The sequence below is a fragment of the Larimichthys crocea genome, chromosome XXII (assembly GCF_000972845.2).
Source record: "Larimichthys crocea isolate SSNF chromosome XXII, L_crocea_2.0, whole genome shotgun sequence".
Classification (NCBI taxonomy): Eukaryota; Metazoa; Chordata; class Actinopteri; family Sciaenidae; genus Larimichthys; species Larimichthys crocea.
In genome coordinates, this window is record NC_040032.1 from 22,797,851 (window position 1) to 22,816,615 (window position 18,765).

Below are 18,765 nucleotides of genomic sequence, written 5' to 3' on the forward strand. Positions count from 1 at the left end.
GGCTCGTTGGTCTAGGGGTATGATTCTCGCTTTGGGTGCGAGAGGTCCCGGTTTCAAATCCCGGACGAGCCCTTGATTTGTGACAAGAAATGTCATAGACATGTTACTTCTACTGGTGGAAAATTCATGGTTCCCAGTGAATGTATCCACCTTAACAGTGAAGTAAACTGCTGCTTAAACCACCGGGGGCACCGGGTCTTCTTCTTGAAACAGCTGTGTAACTATCTGGCTAACAGACTGAGCTAACATGAGCTAACCACAGCTACAGCTGTCAGCAGTTTACTTCACTGTCCATCATAAACTCTGTAAATCACAGAGAGTTGAGGCGGAGCAGCCGGAGGACATCAGAGGGAAAACCAGAAAACATTTCCTCCATAAAATATGATCCAGTTTCACCAGAATCAGTGAAATAGTTGCTGCTGTGTAACTTAGCGCCGTGAAGAGAACAGACGTTACACGTTGTTGCTTTAAACCGAAACATAACTCCTCATAATGACGAGGGTTTCTCATAACAAATGAAGCTCACGTTTCTGGTGTCAGTTTTCTCTCTTCTAATCTCTTTTTAATAGTCACATTCATGGCTGCACATTGTCACATAATCCAGGTTTTGTTGGAACAACATGATACTCGTAGAGTTGTCCTAACTGAGGTGATGATCTCAGCTCATAATCTGAATTTAATTCCCCTTTTGGCGCCTCAGCATTTATCATTACAACACATGCTCTTCTCGTTCTCCCTAATGAGGTGTTATTGGAGGCGTAGATGCATCCCGATCTTTAAATACCTGATGACACCCGCCCAGACGTGTGGATCATCAGCATCACGTAGTCCTGTAGGTGTGTGTGTGTGTGTGTGTGTGTGTGTGTGTGTGTGTGTGTATGCAGTGGGAGGCTGCATTACATCTCAAAGGTTCTGCGTCCGTGTGTCGGAGAGCGGTGAGGTGGACCTGTGACATGAATAATTAACCTGACATCATCTGACTGTGAAGTCTTCTCCTCTCTGCAGACAGATGCATATTAATACACATCAGAAATGTCACATGCTGAAGAAAAGACACATCCGACGGCAACTTTTAAAATGCCAAACACGTGAGAGAGAGATTTAACAGAGGAATAATCGATTCAGATATTAGCTTTTTTTAAACTCCAATGATGGTGTTCACTGATCGACCTCACGTTGGTTGATTCAGCTCGTACTTTGTATGATTTCATCGAGCGTAATGAATCGAAACAGAACAAAAAGGTTAATGGAGCCATAAAAGTTCAGCTTGAAAACAAAAGACTGTCTCAGAAAAAGATCAAACGCTTTATTTTCACCGAACAGAAATCATGTTTCTTACTAAAATGTCTGTACAAATTTAAATCCAACAGCTAGTCACTCATTAACAATTAAAACCAAACCTCTGACAGCCGGACCACAAACTGATCTGTTTGTGTGGTGAATCCCTGTCTCCCTTCAAAGCGTGCCATGCTATTATAACAAACTTCTAGGCGCACGTTTGTCGGCTGTTTTATGGAGGATTTTAAGTGAAATTATTTCTGCAGACACTAAATTCTGTGGTGAAGAAGTGGCTCCTTATTTTGATAGAACAATAAACTCAGAATTGGAAATATGTCAAATAAAAAAAGAGGTGTGCACTTTGGAGGTTTTCAAAATCTAGCACAAAAACACAAGTTGATACAGACTTGCTGTGGCGTCACCCACAGGTTTCTGAAGAGCCGTTGCGAAGGTCAGCGTGGTGGTGTTGGCCGCCATCTCCTAGCCAAGACGTGGATCATCAGCGGACCTGAGGCCGAATGACGCCTGGTTTCTCAAACAAATTAATTTAATATAATTAATATAATGTGAACAGGTGAGTTGTATATAAATTCACCCTCAGTACAGTTGTCATGAACGGGGAAATTAGCTACAGAGACCAAAACTGTTTTTTGTACCAGGCTGTAAACATGTTTATTTCTGCTGTGAAGTTGGACATTTGGACATGGGGACTTATGGAGACTGACTCACTCCTGGAGCCAGCCTCAAGTGGACGTTAGAGGAACTGCAGTTTTTGGCACTTCCTGTGTTGGCTACATTCCTAAACTGCTCGAAATCCTTACATGATTTTTAGCATGGGCTGCTTTAGTTGGAATGAAGGCTGGAATATTTTGTAGTCCACAATAAAACCCGTAACTGTCCGTCTCAATAACTATTCAGAAGTACGTCGAGAGCTGGAGGCAGGAAAGGCACAGAAATAAATAAAGAAAGAAAGAAATCAATCAATTCTGAATAAATGTAAAAATAATGCATGAGCTAAGCTTCGCTTCGAGCAGTAACTTAACCAAAGAGAGTCGTGACGATAGAACGTAAAGACTCAGGTTCAGTGTGAACGGATACATTTTGCTTTCCCACAGTAGGTTGAAGAAAACATGAGAACACATTATCCATGTTGGAAAATGTATTTAAATCACCTCAAACCAAACAAAGCTGTTCTAACGTTCATTCCAGCAACTCCATGAAAAACACATTTAATCATTTCAATCAGACGGAGAGGACAGGCTGATACAAAGTCATCATTTTTAAGATTTACATCATTAAATATTTACAATTGTTCGACTCGCGGTATTGACATATTATAAATTCAACACTTTGTTCTTGTGCATCTTTATACAGTCTTTACAAAAATACAACCACAGAAGCAAAAAAAACAAAACTGAACAGACAGAACGAGAGCATGTCGCTCCGTCTCGTCGAGCCGCTCGGGCTCAGTTTGTACCATAAAGCACTAAGGCTTGACAAGGCATCTCTTCTTGTCTCTGGTCAGCAGCAGGTCGAAACCTCCGCCCTAAATAAAATACTCCTTCTGGTTCTCGCTCGGGCCGTTGCGCGAGCCGCTGAACGCCAGCTCCGGGCTGTCTTCAGTTTTTACTGTTTTTACTTCCTGGCTCTGACAACTCCCTTTCCTCCTGTAGAAGACTCGGGCCATTATGGCTAATGCGGACACGGTCACAAAGATCACCACCGCTATCACACCTGTAAAGAAGAGAAATGGCAAAAGTTACAGCGGCTCAGCGGCGGGAATGTGGGCCTTAAATACTCACATTTTAGACCTCGGTTTAGGACTTTAAAAAGGCAGTAAAAGTGACTTAGATTTATCACTACAAAAGTAGAGAAGGAGTTCTCAGCTACAAAAATCTATAAATGCAGCCCAAACTGGATATAAATATGAAACACTAAAGAAGGTTTTATCCCTTCACACCTGTGTGGGTCTGCGTGCACAGGTGTGAAAGGTCTGCCGAGTTTTCTGGGATTGCAAGTCCTGTCGATGCTAGAGGTCTTCTCGAGGTCTACACTCCTCCAGGACATTAACATTTGGCTCTAGTCTTCTCACTCAGACTGCAACATTTCTGTGTTTTGCTGCATTCATTTCACCACCTAGTTAAATTAGTTTCAACCAGAAACTCACGACTTAATCGAGCAAAACTGTTTGAGATTCCCACCATATCAAGATAAAGCTCATATCAGTCGGTGTGCACAGGAACAGAAGTTAAGCGTGGTAGAAAATTGGTGTAACAACTGCTGTTATTGATAATGTCGAGGTGATAAAAGCTCATAAAGCTGTATACTTATTATAAAATAAGTTTACGTATTGGGCGGCTTTGCAAAGTGCTCGCCCACGGATGGCAAAAGCGATATGAGTGTATAGGTGTAAAAAGACTGCAGGTAGGAGCAAGTTTTAACCGCTATCTTAACTGATATTGAGTGATGATAATGGCAGTGTGACGGTGCAAAACGTTGCTGCTGCAGTACCTCCAATTAGAGCTGAGTCACTCCTGATGGCGTTCACTACAGGCTGACCTGTTTCCACTGATCCAGACTGACCTGCAGCACACACAGACACATGCAGAGGAAGGATCAGAAAAGAAAAGGAATAGAGAGCGATGAGAAATAAAAAAGAAACTCTCGTCCCTGACCCGAATGAATTGCCTCGTCTAGTGGCCGTTAACCCGGTGCAATTACATTAGTCGAGGTCCCATTGTAAAGTCTGAGCGGTAGCACCCACACAGAAAGCTGAACAGTACCGCCTCAATAATTTTCATTAATTGAGGAAGTGGGTGCTCTAACTGTACTCATACAACCTCCATCAGGCCTGCCTACAGTTCAGCATTTAACAACATAGTTCCCTCCAGGATCCTCACAAAGCTCACACATCTGGGGTTAAGCGGTGAGATACACCTGATCCACCCACAGCATCAAGATCGGAGCACCCGTGGGCTCTGTCTTTCAGTCCCTATCACTCCTTTTCAGTGTCGTAGTCACCTAAACTGAGGCCGAGTCATGACCAAGGCCAGAGTGCATTGAGACTAAAGTACGACCAAGATTTTGAGGGTTTGAGACCAAGCTCAAAGCAGGGCAAGACCAAGGCAGTATAAAGTTTTAACAGTCAGGTCAGTAATGTTGTTAAGAGTAGTTTTTATCAGCTCAGAACCATCGCCAAACTCAAGCCGTTTCTATCTCAGAAGGATCTGGAGACAGTCATCCATGCAACTTCCCGGTTAGATTATTGCAATTCCCTCTACATAGGGCTAACTGCCTCCACCCTTTCTAGACTCCAAATGGTGCCAAATGCTGCTGCAAGACTTTTAACTGGTTCAAAAAAGAGACACCACATCACCCCAATCCTGGCACACTTACACTGGTTGCCAGTGAAATTTAGAGTTAATTTTAAGATTCTATTATTTGTTTACAAAGCCCTAAATGGTCCGCGATATATATCTGATCTCTTGGTTCCATACTCTGCCCCCAGGTCTCTCCGGTCATCATCACATCGGCTCCTCTCAGTTCCCCATTCGCGCCTAAAAACTAAAGGCGACCGTGCCTTCTCTGTTGCTGCCCCCAAGCTCTGGAATAGCCTACCCCATCACATAAAGTCCTGCCCCACTATTGACAATTTCAAATCCAGTTTAAAATCTTACCTCTATGATCTTGCTTTTAGCTCAGTCTGAGGCTGCACTAATAATGATTTTGTCTACTTTGTTATTCATTTTCCTTTGTTTTGTTGCTTTTCATAACATTATGTTTTTATCCTTGCGATCTGCTCTGACTGTAAAGCACTTTGGGTCAACTTCTGTTGTTTTTAAATGTGCTATATAAATAAAATTGACTTGACTAAAGTCTACTTAGGTCCAGGAACATTTTCCAAATGTCTGGGTGAGTCCTCTTTGTCCAAGACTGAGATAAAACCAAGTAAGACAAGACTGAGACTATCAAAAAGTAGTCTTGTGTAACCACTTTTGACTCCAACACCATTGTCAAGTTTGCTGATGACACAGCTGTGTGGGACCAGGCCACTGAAAGGAAGGAAGGAAGGAAGGAAGGAAGGAAGGAAGGAAGGAAGGAAGGAAGGAAGGAAGTAGAGAACCTGACTCGCTGGTGCCTAACAACCTCCGCCTGAAAGTCAGCAAGACCAAGGAGGTAATAGTGGAAGAAGCAGGGATGGAGGTATGCCCCTTTAATATTAACGGCTCCTTGCTGGAAACACCAGACAGCTTCCAGTACCTGACCTGGATGTTGCATACGGTCTGTGGCGAGGAAGGCAAAGCAGAGACTGTTTCACCTCAGACGCTTGAGGAATCTTCAGATATCCCCTCAAATATTGAGGAATTTCTACTCTCGTTTGTCGTTCCTTCATCCTCTGTTTTCTTTTGGTTTGAGAGTGAGTGTGGGTAATTTTCCACAAGAAAAATGTTGAAAAACAAAGAGAGAACTCCTGAGAGAACGCTGAGTCAAGCTGAGTCTGAGAAAACTTTATCTTACTTGTGTCAACACTACTATCAACATGACGTCCTCGCCTTTTGTGTAAGTAAAAATATGATGATACTGCAGCGATTGTGTGATAATATTTCCATTGTTTAAGAGAACAAAACAAGTTTCAAGTCACTGGGTTGGTATTTCCCAAAGCAGAAATTCACGATATTACTCACAACTTCCAACCGACTGGAGCACGTATGGACTAGAAACAATGACACAAGTCACAAGACATTTAACATTTTAGAGGACCCAGTACAAGTACCACTTCCTTCGAGTCTTACTCTGATTTGCAAGAGTCCTAAAGTAAGAGTTAATGGAGCCAAAGGTGGTGACGACGCCAATAACAAGAAGGACAAAAGCTTCCTCTGACCTGATAGGTGGTGTGTGGTTTCTGCTGCGTAGGGATTGGCTGAAGTGGAGCCACAAATGGACTGGACCAGTGGGCCGGTAACGATGACAGGGCTGGTGCCCGGGTGGAGAAGAGCAGCTTTAAGAGGGCTGACGGAGTTAAAGAGGACAGCCGACAGACATCCTGTGAAACCCAGAGAGGCAACCCGAGACAACTCCGGGTCCAACTCACCAGAATCTGAAAAGATAGAGAGAGAGAGAGCATGATGATTTTAAGTATGTTCAATAAATCAATAGATGTTGCCTGGATGAACATGTATCACTATGTAAAGAGGTCAAGACCTGGGCACCACCTCTCCTCGCCTGCTGCTTCAGTTGTTTATTGACACACTAATCAGCGGATCAGCGGATGAACAACACAGCGACAGAAAGCGGCCGAACGAAAAGTTGACTTTCAAAGCAGGTGGGAGGCTACTGACAAGACGGAGTCCCAGTCTTCAGTTACGGCCCACTGGGTGATTTGAGTTTTACTTACTTTACAACTTATTATAGTCTAATTATTTTAGGAAATATAGAATATAGAATTTAAATACTCCCTCCAAAGTACTCCAACGTATACGAGTTGATCTAAAACCCATATATCAATGCTGAATCAAATTATGTTGATAAGGACAAGTGTTACTTTTTATAGTGGGTTCATCGTGGCAGTGCACCTGGGTCTGGGAAGTCCCACAGCCTCTCGTCTTATTAACAACCTATTTCTTAGTGTGTCTCTGAAGGCGCTGCTCAAAAAGAACATAACTAGGTCAAGACAAAGTAAATTACAGCGGTGCTATGTCTCTGTTAGATGTCGGATCTGCTTAGCGGGCACAACAAGTAGAAAGAAAATAAGAGTGGAGGTATTTTGGTGGAACAGGCTTTCATACTGAGAAAGATCCTGTGGTTTAGCCCAAAATAATCAGTTTTTCTCCTTCAAATATTTTATCAGAGTAGCCAGATGTGTATTTTGTCTTGTCAGAGAGAATCAGAGGGTGAGACTAGGCAAGATAAACCCACTATATATGTAAGTATGAAAGCCCTGCATACTGTACTTACACTGCAATGCATTCAATAACCAAGCGGTACCAGATTATAGGTGCAAAGAAGATGCAATATGTATGAGGTGGCATCATCAAAGCACCCATAACCCCACAAGAGAATATCCTCTGAGGTGTTACATTCATGCGTCTAGAAATATGAGTGCCCTGCCTGCAAAAGTTTGAAAAGTTGTTGTGTACACAAGCACAGGAAGAAAGAAAAAGGCTTCGTGCCGGCCTGGGCTGCAGAATTACCAGCGGGGGGATTATCAGACCATTTTGGATGCATCATTTACGAACAGATTGTCTGACAAACAGTACAGTACATTCTGTACATAATGAGCACCGGCCTCAATTTCCTCTGAGTTCGGCACAACTGGCATAACGGTGTCATATCCAGCACAATGTAATAAAGGCAGGCTGTTGCCTCTACTTTAAACAAATGCACTTTTATTAAATTATGCATGAAATCCTGCATTATCTGCTAAGTAGTAGCTCTGTTTTTTTAGTTTGTGAAATATTATTTTAAAGCCACAAAGAACCATAAAATTCAGCCTAACTGAAATACAGTACACCAGGTAGAGTATTAGAAAGTGAAAAGGAAGAGAGGAGCCACACCGGAGGACAACCTAAAGCCAATTTCATGGAAGTCAGATGAACAACTATATCATAAACAACATCTTCAAAATATCGTGACCATTCTTTCAGTCACACTAGCAGCATCCCTCCGTAGATGATCAGAGAGTCCCCGACCTAAATATCTGAACAACGAGAAGAGAATGCCATGAAGTTTTCTACAGATATCTAAGGATGGAGGAAGAAGAATACTGACTCTGAAGATCCCCGGACTTTTCCTTGCAGCGCCACCATGAGGTTGTGGTTTTGTGTCAACAACTGTTGGACGAGTGTCCATGATATTTGCCATGTCCCCATCACAATAAATTGTAAGAACTTTGGGGGACCCCTTAGCACCTCCCTGAGGTTGACATTGGTCAACTGATGGATGAGTTGCCATGAAATCTTTCATGTCCCTGTCAGGATAAATTGAAATAACTTGTGATTGATAACTGGTGATCGCCTGATTTTTTGAGGTTTTGAACATTGAGCCTTTGTACATGGGGTGCACGGTCTACCAGGTGAGCCATCCCCTGATTTTTCAGGCCTTACTACACTGATTTCAGATATGTTGACCACAACCCTCAGTGCAGATACCTGTAGTGTGCACAGACCAAAACAGAACATAACAAACGGTATATTCCAAGAATATAAGAACTGACAATTTACCACTGCCGCCGGTTGAAATTCAGTAACAGTAACAGAAAAAAGCCAGAGCAGGAGACTAGCCACAGGGGCGGCTGTGGCTCAGGAGGTAGAGCCAGAGCAGGTCATCCACTAATCAGAAGATGGTCGATGCTCGGCTCCTCCAGTCTGCAAAGTGTCAAAGTGTCCTTGGGCAAGATACTGAACCCCAAATTGCTCCCGAAGGCTGTGCCATAGGTGTGTGAATGTGATTAGCTCTCTTCTGATGAGCAGTTGACAGCTTGCATGGCAGCCAAAGCTGCCAGTATATGAGTGCAGCCAAGAACTAGCAACCCGAATAATGTCCCATGTTAGTGCTGCGACTGCCAGGCATGTCTATTTTCTCTCTGTTTGTTCTTTACCTGCTTAATCCTCTTAGACAAGAGTTGTTCTGGGAAGAGGGATGAAAGTTTCCAGGACTTCATTGTTAGGTAAAGCATAACATCTCTGAAATGAGTCTGTCTGAGTGCTCTGCAGTCCGAAAAGGCTTTATGTTGGGTTTTTGTAGCCTTACCGTGCACTCTGCCAAGAATCAGCAACCTGATTGCATTGAATTCCACATCAGATGTCAGATTGAAGTCCTCTTTGGTGTTCTCGTCAATCTGAAAGAAAATGAAAGGTTTCACTACAAAAGTAGCCTCTGGAAAAAAACAACAACCTCGACATCAAGGTAAATGCTTTAACTCTCTGGGGTCCTCTATTGCAAAAGGAATTGACTAAAGTGATTACACAAGTGAAATGTTTTGAAAGACGATTCAACAACCACCTGCACCGAGACAACATCTGCCAGTCTGCTGATGGTTACAGCGTGTAGCTGTCCGTTGGCGAGGTCCCTCACTTTGCTCCTCAGGATCTCAACATCTTTGCTGCTGTCCAGTCTGTATCTCACCTCCAGCTTGTCTGCACACACACACACACACACACACACACACACACACACACACACACACACACACACACACACACACACAAATCAACAAAACGTCAAAGGAGGGACAGCTGTCGCCTCCAGTGATTCTCTGATGATGTGTATCAGAAGGAAATGATCAGGAGTACAGGGGAGTGCGATCTCAACACCTTCACATCCATTTTTATTTTTATCATTTATTGTGATTCATTGTCATTTTGTCAGTTATTGTAATTGTACAATATGTTTTGTGTTGATTTGTCCTGTACACGTGACATCTATTGCACGTCTGTCCGTCCTCTGTGGCTCTTCCTGAGATTTCTTCCACATTTTTTCCCTGTTAAAGGTTTTTGTGGGCAAGTTTTTCCTCACTCGAACCGAGGGTCTAAGGACAGAGGGTGTCACTCTCTGTACAGATTGTAAAGCCCTCTGAGGCAAATGTACTTTGTGACTTTGGGCTATACAAATAAAATTGATTTGATTTGATTTGATCCACACCAGCAAGATGAAGGAGATGATGATTCACTTCAGGAGGAAGATGCCTCAGACCACACTGATGAACATCCGGGGATTGGATATCAACATGGCAGGAGCATACAACCTATACCTGAGTGTTCACCTCAACAATAAACTGGTGGACTGGTCAGACGGGTCAAAGTTGTCTTCACTTGCCGAGGAGACTGCTGAGCTCCTTTGGAGTGTGCAGGACCCTCCGACAGACTTTGACCTGCCCCCTAGACTCCATAGAGGAAGTTATGGAGAACTGGTGGTGAACTTCTTCAGCAACAGACTGCTACTCCCACCATGTGAGAAGGAGCTCCACCTCCATTCATCCTTCATTCCAACAGCTGTCAGACTCTTTAACACCAGCATGACTTCATGACTTTCTTCCATATTTTTCTTCTTTGTGAGTAATTTCCTATCAACCTTGTGTATACGAACTGCTGTGACAACAGCTGTAACAAACGAACAAAATATCAGTTCTGCTTCTTAATTTATAGACTCGGTTTGATATATTCAACATTTTAACTTCTAAAAGAAACATTTCAGCTTCATAAATTGCTAAAAAGCCACCCGGTTACTTGAGTAAGTTTCCTTCAAATATTTTCTTTGTAGAATCTCTCTCTCTGCCCGTCGTCTACTTTCATAGAAATCTATTTTAGAGAGTATTAATATGTATCATATGAGATCTGGATGTTCCAGTGGAAACAGCAGCTGAATAATAAGAAGAAAAAGAATTCAATATTGTGCCGAGTGCTGCCAATAACGGCGTATAGAATCAAATTAATTTATATGATTTTCACGTCACTTAAAATGGATAATTTCATTCCACTCACATGAACAGCATGTAATGACTGCAGGCGGTGTGGATGATAAGACACAGCTGGAGAGCGTATTTTTCTATTTTACAGTGCAAATGCATATTAAGTGCATATTAGAGCTCTGAAAATTCATATGACCGTATCTTGGATAATAATTGTGTGAATGCATATTTCATAGAGAGGCCACAGTGTGATATGACTATCATAAGAGAGAAAGAGTGAGAGCAGAAGGTAGACAAAAGCAAAAGTTTTCCCAAGTTCTCCAGTCATGCATTATTCACATTTTCTGGCTCGATTGTCACACTTTGCACTTTGCTTTTGTAACATACTTATTAGAGGAGAAGAGAGGCTTTCCTACAGTGTGTGTTCACACTGTAATGACCACCATTAACAAGTCACAGGAGGTGAGTATACCGCTGACGCTGAAATTGTCAGCAAGCTTGTAGGTGGTTTAAAAGCTGGAGATGGCTGCAGGTTTTCTTCGCAGTTCTTACTTGTTGTTTTCCTCTTAAAGCCTTTATAGCAATTCAGGTCCACAGTCCTCCAGTTCACTCTGATGCTGTCAAGTTACAGTAGCTATATGGTCTTTTATTATTTGCCTCATATACAGTATCCGTTATGTTACACCATTAATTTAAAGGTCTCCGATCACTATTATGCTGATGATATTCAACTGTAACTAAGTTGTCTATCTGCCATTAAGGACTGGATGGCAAACAGTTGTTTACAGTTAAACACAGAATAAACTGAGGTCCTCATCACTGCATCCATTCAGTGCACTGGATCTCTTTCTCCAGCAGTGAAACCTTCTCTTAGAAATCTCGGCTGTTGTTTCTTCCTCCTGGGAAACATTGCCAAACTTAGAGCTGTTATGTCACAACCTGAACTACAAATGACTTGTTTATATCATCCTCAGCTTTGATTATTGTAACTCCCTTTTTCACCCTGCCTCAGCAAGTTGCACACTGCTGCAAGATTGTTGACCAGGTCCGGAAGAACAACTCACATCACACCCGTCTTTATCTGGTTTACATTGACGTCTCGTTATTTATTTAAGGTTCTCACATATAGAGTCATTCTCCATCCTCACATCACAAGTCGGTCACTTAGATCTTCTGACCGGAGCTTAGTCGTAGTACATGATTGAAAACTAAAGATGATTTTGCCTTTAAAGCGGTGGCTCCGACACTGTGGGACGTTCTTCTTGTAGACTTACGTTCTGTGGTGTGTGTTGAAGCCTTTATATTAAAATCTATGTGTTTTTATTGTATTTTATTTATATCTTGAAGCACCTTGCTCTGTGAAAAGACTTAATAAATGTATTATTAGTTAGATATTTGTTAGTTTTGGTGTATTTGTGACAAATATACCAAACCAGCGTAAACTTTGAGTAAAAGTGTTAAGATGACACTTGTACACAGGTGCAGTTCCAGCTTCTTTCATTGCCAACAAAACAGCAGAACATCCACCAAGCTGCTCCCAGTATTATCACCACAACAAACCTGTTCCCAGATTTTGATGAGGTGCTTCAGTTTTAATTCAGCTACCTGCCGACTACTTGATCACCATCATCACCATCATCACCATCATCATCATCATCATCGCTGTAATGACCTGCTGGCCCTCAGATTCCTCCAGTCTGGGTTATTAAAGCAGCTTGTTTACGGGCTGATGTAGGTGGAATCCCTCCTATAACAGGTTTATCAGCCGTCTTTGTCCTTTCCAGTTCAAACCCACTTGCAGCTCTTCTGGCTGAACTCACAGCAGGTTGATTAAACAGTGAAGTGAATGTGGAGGAGAGCCGGATGAAAGGAATACTAATGTGAAGAAGAAGAGGAGGGAGGCAATAGAGGTAAGAGGATCTGAGTGCTCACCATGCTTGTTGAGCAGCACAGCCAGGTACTCTCGGTGGTAGGAGCTGACGTAGAGGAGCAGAGCTGGACTCTGGCTGGTCCTGAAGCTCAGGGAGACATTTTCTGCCCTCAGGGTTACGTCAGAGTAGATGGAGGAGGGAAGGACACTGCTGCTCTTGTCCTCTTCGTTCGGCACCGCCTCCTTGAAGATGTAGCTGACGGATGTTCCCGACTTGAAGCTGGCTGAAACCTCTGCAAAGGATAAGACATGACGTTCAAATATTTAATTAGAATCTGTAGCCGTGTGGTTTGACTTTGTTTGGTTTGGAGAAGCGGGTTGGCAGTAGAATGAGATGGCGGATACAAGGAGCCGAAACGAGCTTGGATATCTGGAGGGAGCTTGCAGTCAACTAGCTGAGGTGGTTCAGGCATCTGATTATGACGCACACCTTCATTTGGATGTGTCCCAGGCATGTCCAACAGGTAGAAGACCCCGGGGCAGACCTAGAACCTGCTGGAGGGACTACATAGCCTATCTAGCCTCGAAGGACGTCTGGAACGCCCTGCTAAACTGCTGCCGCCACAACATGACCAGTTATAGGTGAAAGAAAATGGATAGGTGGATCTCTTATTTGGTAAGTAGAAATAACTTCATCACTTAACAACTTACTATCATTTTCAATTCCCTGCACTACACTTGGGGACAATATGACTTTACAATGCGTCTAAGTAACAACTCGTCTTGCAGTGATTCATATACTGTATGTAGCGCCTCAGCAGCGCTGACAACATCTAATTAGTGAGCTGAAGAAAAAGCAGCCAGAGAAAAACCTCAAGGCAGATGAAAAGCACAATACAAAATGTAAGTGCTAATTATATAACAGTTGTGTCTGAGACTTGTGATTTCCGTCGCAGATATACCTGTGAAGCTCCGACGACACAACACAGCTGTGCGTGTTAATTACAGAATACACATGAGGCTGTGTTATTGTGCTGAAGTGATGACTCAATGTTCCTGTGATAAGTAGGTGTCAGTAAGTTCAGGCGTGTAGTCTTTATTAGACAATAAGATGAGAAACATTTGTTGGAAGTTTCACACAGCTCTTTGTATCCTAGCATCAAACGGCTGCAACTTTTCAACCATAAACTAACGTCTGTTAAATCTGTCCTGTAGGAGTGGAGCCAGTGTCGTGCCAGAACCAGAGCTGGCTATGTAACCAGGCTCAGCAGCCTCTACGGACATAATGGCAGAGGAGAAGAGATCGAAGAGGACGCTGACGGAGGAAGCTAAGAAGAGAAAAGGAGAGAGTGAGCGAGCAAGAAGCCGCCGGACAAGAGTAAATGTGGGACTGACTTTTAGTGGTTGGTGAGAGCTTGGTGAAATAAAAGGCTGAAAGACAGACGCTACGTCTTGTGTTGTTGACCTTGCACACAAAACAAGATCATGCAAACCACATCAACCTTTCTACAGGGTCCAGATGATTAGCAGCTGTGTATAAGGGGCTGTATATACTGACCTCTTTAGTGTGTGTGGTCTTTCCTTGTATCTCAAAGTGTGTGTGTGTGTTTTATTTATAGACCACTTGCAGGTGCTACACTGTAACACACATTCATGTGGCTATGTTGGAGGTCATCAGCCGACCAAAAGCTGCTCTGCATTTTACAGGAAACTAATTATTTAACCTCTGATACTGCTTCTATAAATTACTTTGCATGGTACCAGCTTAACCTCCTAACCCTCATTACAAACTCATGTTGTGAAGCCAAACATGGTTCAAACCCTTTGGACCTGCAGTTTCTAAAATTATCCAACGTCTCAGGCCAGGTTTTGTCTCCACGATGGCGCCAGGTGCCGCTGGGACGCCGTACCTCTGTCGCAGAAGGCTCCGGTGTAAGCAGACGGATGGCAGTCGCAGGAAAAGCTGTTGCTTTTCTCCACACAGCGACCTCGGTTCTGGCAGAGCAAGCCGTAGCTGCTGCAGTGGCCTGGACATCCCGCCTGAACCCCGGGGGTGATCTTCGCTCTCTCCTCCAGATCCAGGGTGACGCCGTTCAGCTGCAGAGAGCGAATGCAACCCCGGAAGCCCTTCTGCCTGGACGCCGTGCCTCCTGAAGACGCAGACAAATGATCAGATTTAACATGCGGGAATTCAGGTTTTCCCATCTTTCATATCTCTGTGAAGGTTACGCATATAATCTCTATAGTTGTGCAATGCCTGGTTAATAATTGAATCGATAAATAATGCATCTTGTAGGTTCTCATAGCCCAAGGAGATCGATGATTAAAATAGCTTTTCTCCACACAGAGGTGATATGAAACACACTTCTTCTTTTTCCTGCTTTTGACTGCAGAGGATCTCACATGAACGAAGCTGATGCTACATTTACATTTTCATCCACCTCGCTTTATGTTCCCTCCATCTAACTGACGAGTGGGTGGAACAGTTCAAAAACATTCTGATGTTTAAAACTCATACCGATGATCGTTGAGGTGTTAGTTACACTGCAGCAGCTCATTATAGGACCAAACTTTTAGCTACAAATCATGTTTAATCTTATCTACAAAGCTCTTATGGTCAGGCACCATCACATCTCAAAGAGCTCATAGCACACTGTAGTCCGATCCTCTTATAGTCAGTGAGACCTGAACCATCTGTTAGTGATGCTGCCCTGGAGTTTTTCTGCGTTCTTGTCTCGTCAGGTTCTCGTGGATCGTGGCCACGCCGAGATCAGTGATTGGTCGAGCCTGCGGTCCACTACAAATACTTTTATAAGGATTATCATTATTACTAAAGTTTCTAGTTATAATTATCATTATTTTATTGATGCTGTGCAGACGTCCGTCCACCATGATCAGTGTTCTGCTCGAGGTTTTTACCCGCCACCGTCGCCAAGTGCTTGCTCATGGTGGAAACTGTTGGGTCTCTGTAAATATTATGATAAAGAGTACGGGCTGGACGTGCTCGACATGGCAAGAGTCCATATAAATAAAATCTAATTGAATTTTCCTACCCTTGCACCTACCACATGGCAGTGACAGCTTTCAAAAAGAAGCGGCATGACATCCAGCGTGTGTTTTCCCAGCATGCAGACATGAATGGGAAGCAGATCACATCATCTCTGTGATAAAATTAGAGAAGCGACATCGTCTGATACCTGATTTTAATATTAACGGCCGAACAGACATCTCAGCAGCACCTCCAGAAAAGTTGTCACCACCTTCATGCTGAATTTTTAAAGCGACGAGGTGATGAAACGGGGCTGAAACACAAACTGGCAGGTGAAAAATTCAAGGAGTTGACTTTTTTTACCCGGCTGCCTGAATGCCAGCCGAGCGCCATGCTGAGTGTTGATATCTGGAAAGTTGGCGAGCTGTCAATCTATCTGACAAGCGCGCTTGTCCTGTCTGACTGGCTGACAGCAAAACAGAATTTAAACTTCCAGTTATTGTTTTTCTGACTTCTCGCATTACAACCTCCAAGTGTCCTCAGAGTCCAGCCTCTGCAACATTATAATTGTCTCAGACTTGCCAAAACTGGCAACCTCAAGACTGTTACGATGAGATAAACAGCTTTCCAGGACTGCAGGGATGATGAGGTTTATATCAGGCCCCAGAGTTTCATCAGGAGCTGTCAGGAAAGGACTACCTTAACTAATGGACTGGGTTCAAACACTGTACCAAGGGTACTGCAAGGAAACTGACCAGCGCGGGTGCAACTTTTCACTGCATCATCCTGTTTTGTGAGGATTTTCTGTCACTCCATTAAGAATTAAATCCATGAACTCCACCTGTATGCCTTAGATTGTTAAGGTTTACCAACAAGGATTGTTAGAGGGTGATTGAGCTCACTTAAAGCTGTCAGTTTCAAGCGTGGATCAATAACCACAGACAGCGCTGCAGTATGTGTCCTCTGCAGAATGGGAGGCAGAGTTTTAGCCTCCCTGGGGTCAAAGAAAATGTGCCGTACCAGTCGTTTTGTGGGTGAAAGAGAGAAGGAGAATATCACAACAATTCAAGAGATACACAAGCAGAGAAAGCCAGACATCACATGTGTCTTTGCTCCTAAAAAAGGAAGCTCTGAATTGCATTTCACATCACACACATGCAGACACACACCTATAAATAACTGGCTGTTCAGCTGCAGGTGGATGTGCCCGTCAGCGGGAGCCTCCTGTGTGGCAGCGGGGAGCTCATCGAGGCGAAGCGATGCCTCTTTAACGTTACGCTCGGCTCGAATGCGATGCCACCTGTTGTCGTTCAGCGGCACGTCAGCCTTCACGCGGACTTCCAACGGACCGTTACCCACATCGAAGGAGAAGAGGACCTCGGCGGAGGCTGTGGAGATCAAGATAGATATTATAAATCAACAACAAACTGTATCCCCACACATCCTGTTATTCTCTTGTTCCACCTGTAGACAGACCAGGTCAGTGCGATCAACACGGCTGAATCAGTCATTGACAATGTTGCACATTTAAGAAGCACATTGACAAACTCTCCCTTGTCACTTATTAGGGCCCGAGCACGGCACGCTGGAGCCTGGCTCTATTGGATTTCGAACGCTGAATGACATTTAAAAGTAAATCGCATTTCCAACGGCCGATATCCCCTCGAAAACTCACGAAAACTCACCTACCGACCAAAGTCGGGCGTGAAATTCTGCATTTCGGGGGTCTCGCACATGGACGTACGCATATTGTTTCGACGGTGTGTGTTTTCGGAGGGGCCCCTCGCTACGGTTTCATCCACGTGTATGAAATTTGGAGGGAGTATGCAACATGCCGAGACACACACAAAAGTCTCTTGGTGACCCGGGCTACAGTGAAGCGTACGGCATCCAATTTTTGTCAAAGTTGGCCTTTTCGTGTTTTTGGGGTCATTTCCAGGGGTCGCATTTGAACAAACTCCTCCTAGGGATTTTATCCGATGCCTTTGAAACTTGGTGTGCGTGTTCTTAAGGCCTCGACAATAAGAAGTTATCAAAATCACAACTTTTCATCAGAGGGCGTGGCCGTGACGGTCTGTCAAAGTCAATGCTGCAGAAAAAATGAGACTCCATTGACTTTTGGGCTGATTTTCAGGCAAAAGTGTTGGGCTATCATATAGTTTCTCAGAGCTGTCTGAAACTTGCTGTGGTTATTAAGGCCGCTATTATAAAGACCGATGTTATGCACATTTCAACGTGCGAGGGCCCAACCATCGCTGCTTGCAGCTTCAATGTTTCTTTTGTTTGCCAAAGACGAGCACACTCTGAAGCCCGCACTGCCTCGAACAGCTGTGGAGGGAGGAAGGAGCCAGTTGACGCAAACTCGACCAGAGCTTTGATAGGAAACAACACAAACTGATAGCTACCGGCTCTCACAAGCAAATGCTATCAGATTAAAGAGAAAGAAGAGATCTGCTCAGCGGGGCTTTAAACCTGATTTGTTGTCTAACTTGGTTCTTTGTGTTTTTTCTACCATAAAATACACAAAAAAACACATTTTATCACACACCACCAGCTATTTCACTGACTTTGGTGATCTGCCTCACTTTAGCTCTGTGATTTCTCTGCTGTTGTTAGCCAGGTTGGCCCAGACTGTGAGCTCCTGGGGAGTGTTTGTACCACAGGAGGTTTGGACCACCGGGTAGAAGAGGAGGTGGTTTTAAAGCCCAGGGCACAGGCATAGAGCGGTCCTAGTGTTGTGCCGGAACCGGAGCTGGGAAAACAAGAAATGTAACCGGGCTCTGCAGCCTCTTTAATGAAGAGAGTGAAGAGGGCGCTGACAAACTTTTCATCAGAGGGCGTGGCAGTGACGGTGCGTCAAAGTCAATGCTGCGAAAAAATGAGACTCCATTGACTTTTGGGCTGATTTTCAGGCAAAAGTTGGGGCTATCATATAGTTTCTCAGAGCTGTCTGAAACTTGTTGCGGTTTTAAGGCCCTATTATAAAGACCGAGTTATGCACATTTCAAACGTGCGAGGGCCCGACCATCGCTGCTTGCAGCTTTAATGTTTCTTTTGTTTGCCAAAGACGAGCACACTCTGAAGCCCGCATGCCTCGAACAGCTGTGGAGGGGGAAGGAGCCAGTTGACGCAAACTCGACCAGAGCTTGATAGGAAACAAACACAAACTGATAGTACCGGCTCTCCCAAGCAAATGCTATCAGATTAAAGAGAAAGACGAGA

At 43.8% G+C, this 18,765-nt stretch overlaps 1 protein-coding gene and 1 non-coding gene across 2 annotated transcripts in view; one reads left to right on the forward strand and one right to left on the reverse strand.

Moving 5' to 3' along the window:
- On the forward strand, nucleotides 1-72 carry trnap-ugg (transfer RNA proline (anticodon UGG)). Its single transcript has one exon. It is a non-coding gene; the product is annotated as a tRNA-Pro (tRNA).
- Nucleotides 73-2,003: 1,931 nt separating this feature from the next.
- LOC104932693 (contactin-associated protein-like 4) overlaps nucleotides 2,004-18,765 on the reverse strand; it is a 66,333-nt gene continuing 49,571 nt past the window's right edge. The window contains exons 17-24 of the mRNA XM_027273518.1: nucleotides 16,713-16,931; nucleotides 14,465-14,704; nucleotides 12,617-12,847; nucleotides 9,280-9,413; nucleotides 9,028-9,115; nucleotides 6,161-6,376; nucleotides 3,790-3,861; nucleotides 2,004-3,012 (exon numbers count right to left, since the gene is read on the reverse strand). Of these exons, the coding sequence (XP_027129319.1) occupies nucleotides 2,825-3,012; nucleotides 3,790-3,861; nucleotides 6,161-6,376; nucleotides 9,028-9,115; nucleotides 9,280-9,413; nucleotides 12,617-12,847; nucleotides 14,465-14,704; nucleotides 16,713-16,931 (1,388 nt within the window). The 3' untranslated portion in view covers nucleotides 2,004-2,824. The remainder of the gene's footprint in view (nucleotides 3,013-3,789; nucleotides 3,862-6,160; nucleotides 6,377-9,027; nucleotides 9,116-9,279; nucleotides 9,414-12,616; nucleotides 12,848-14,464; nucleotides 14,705-16,712; nucleotides 16,932-18,765) is intronic.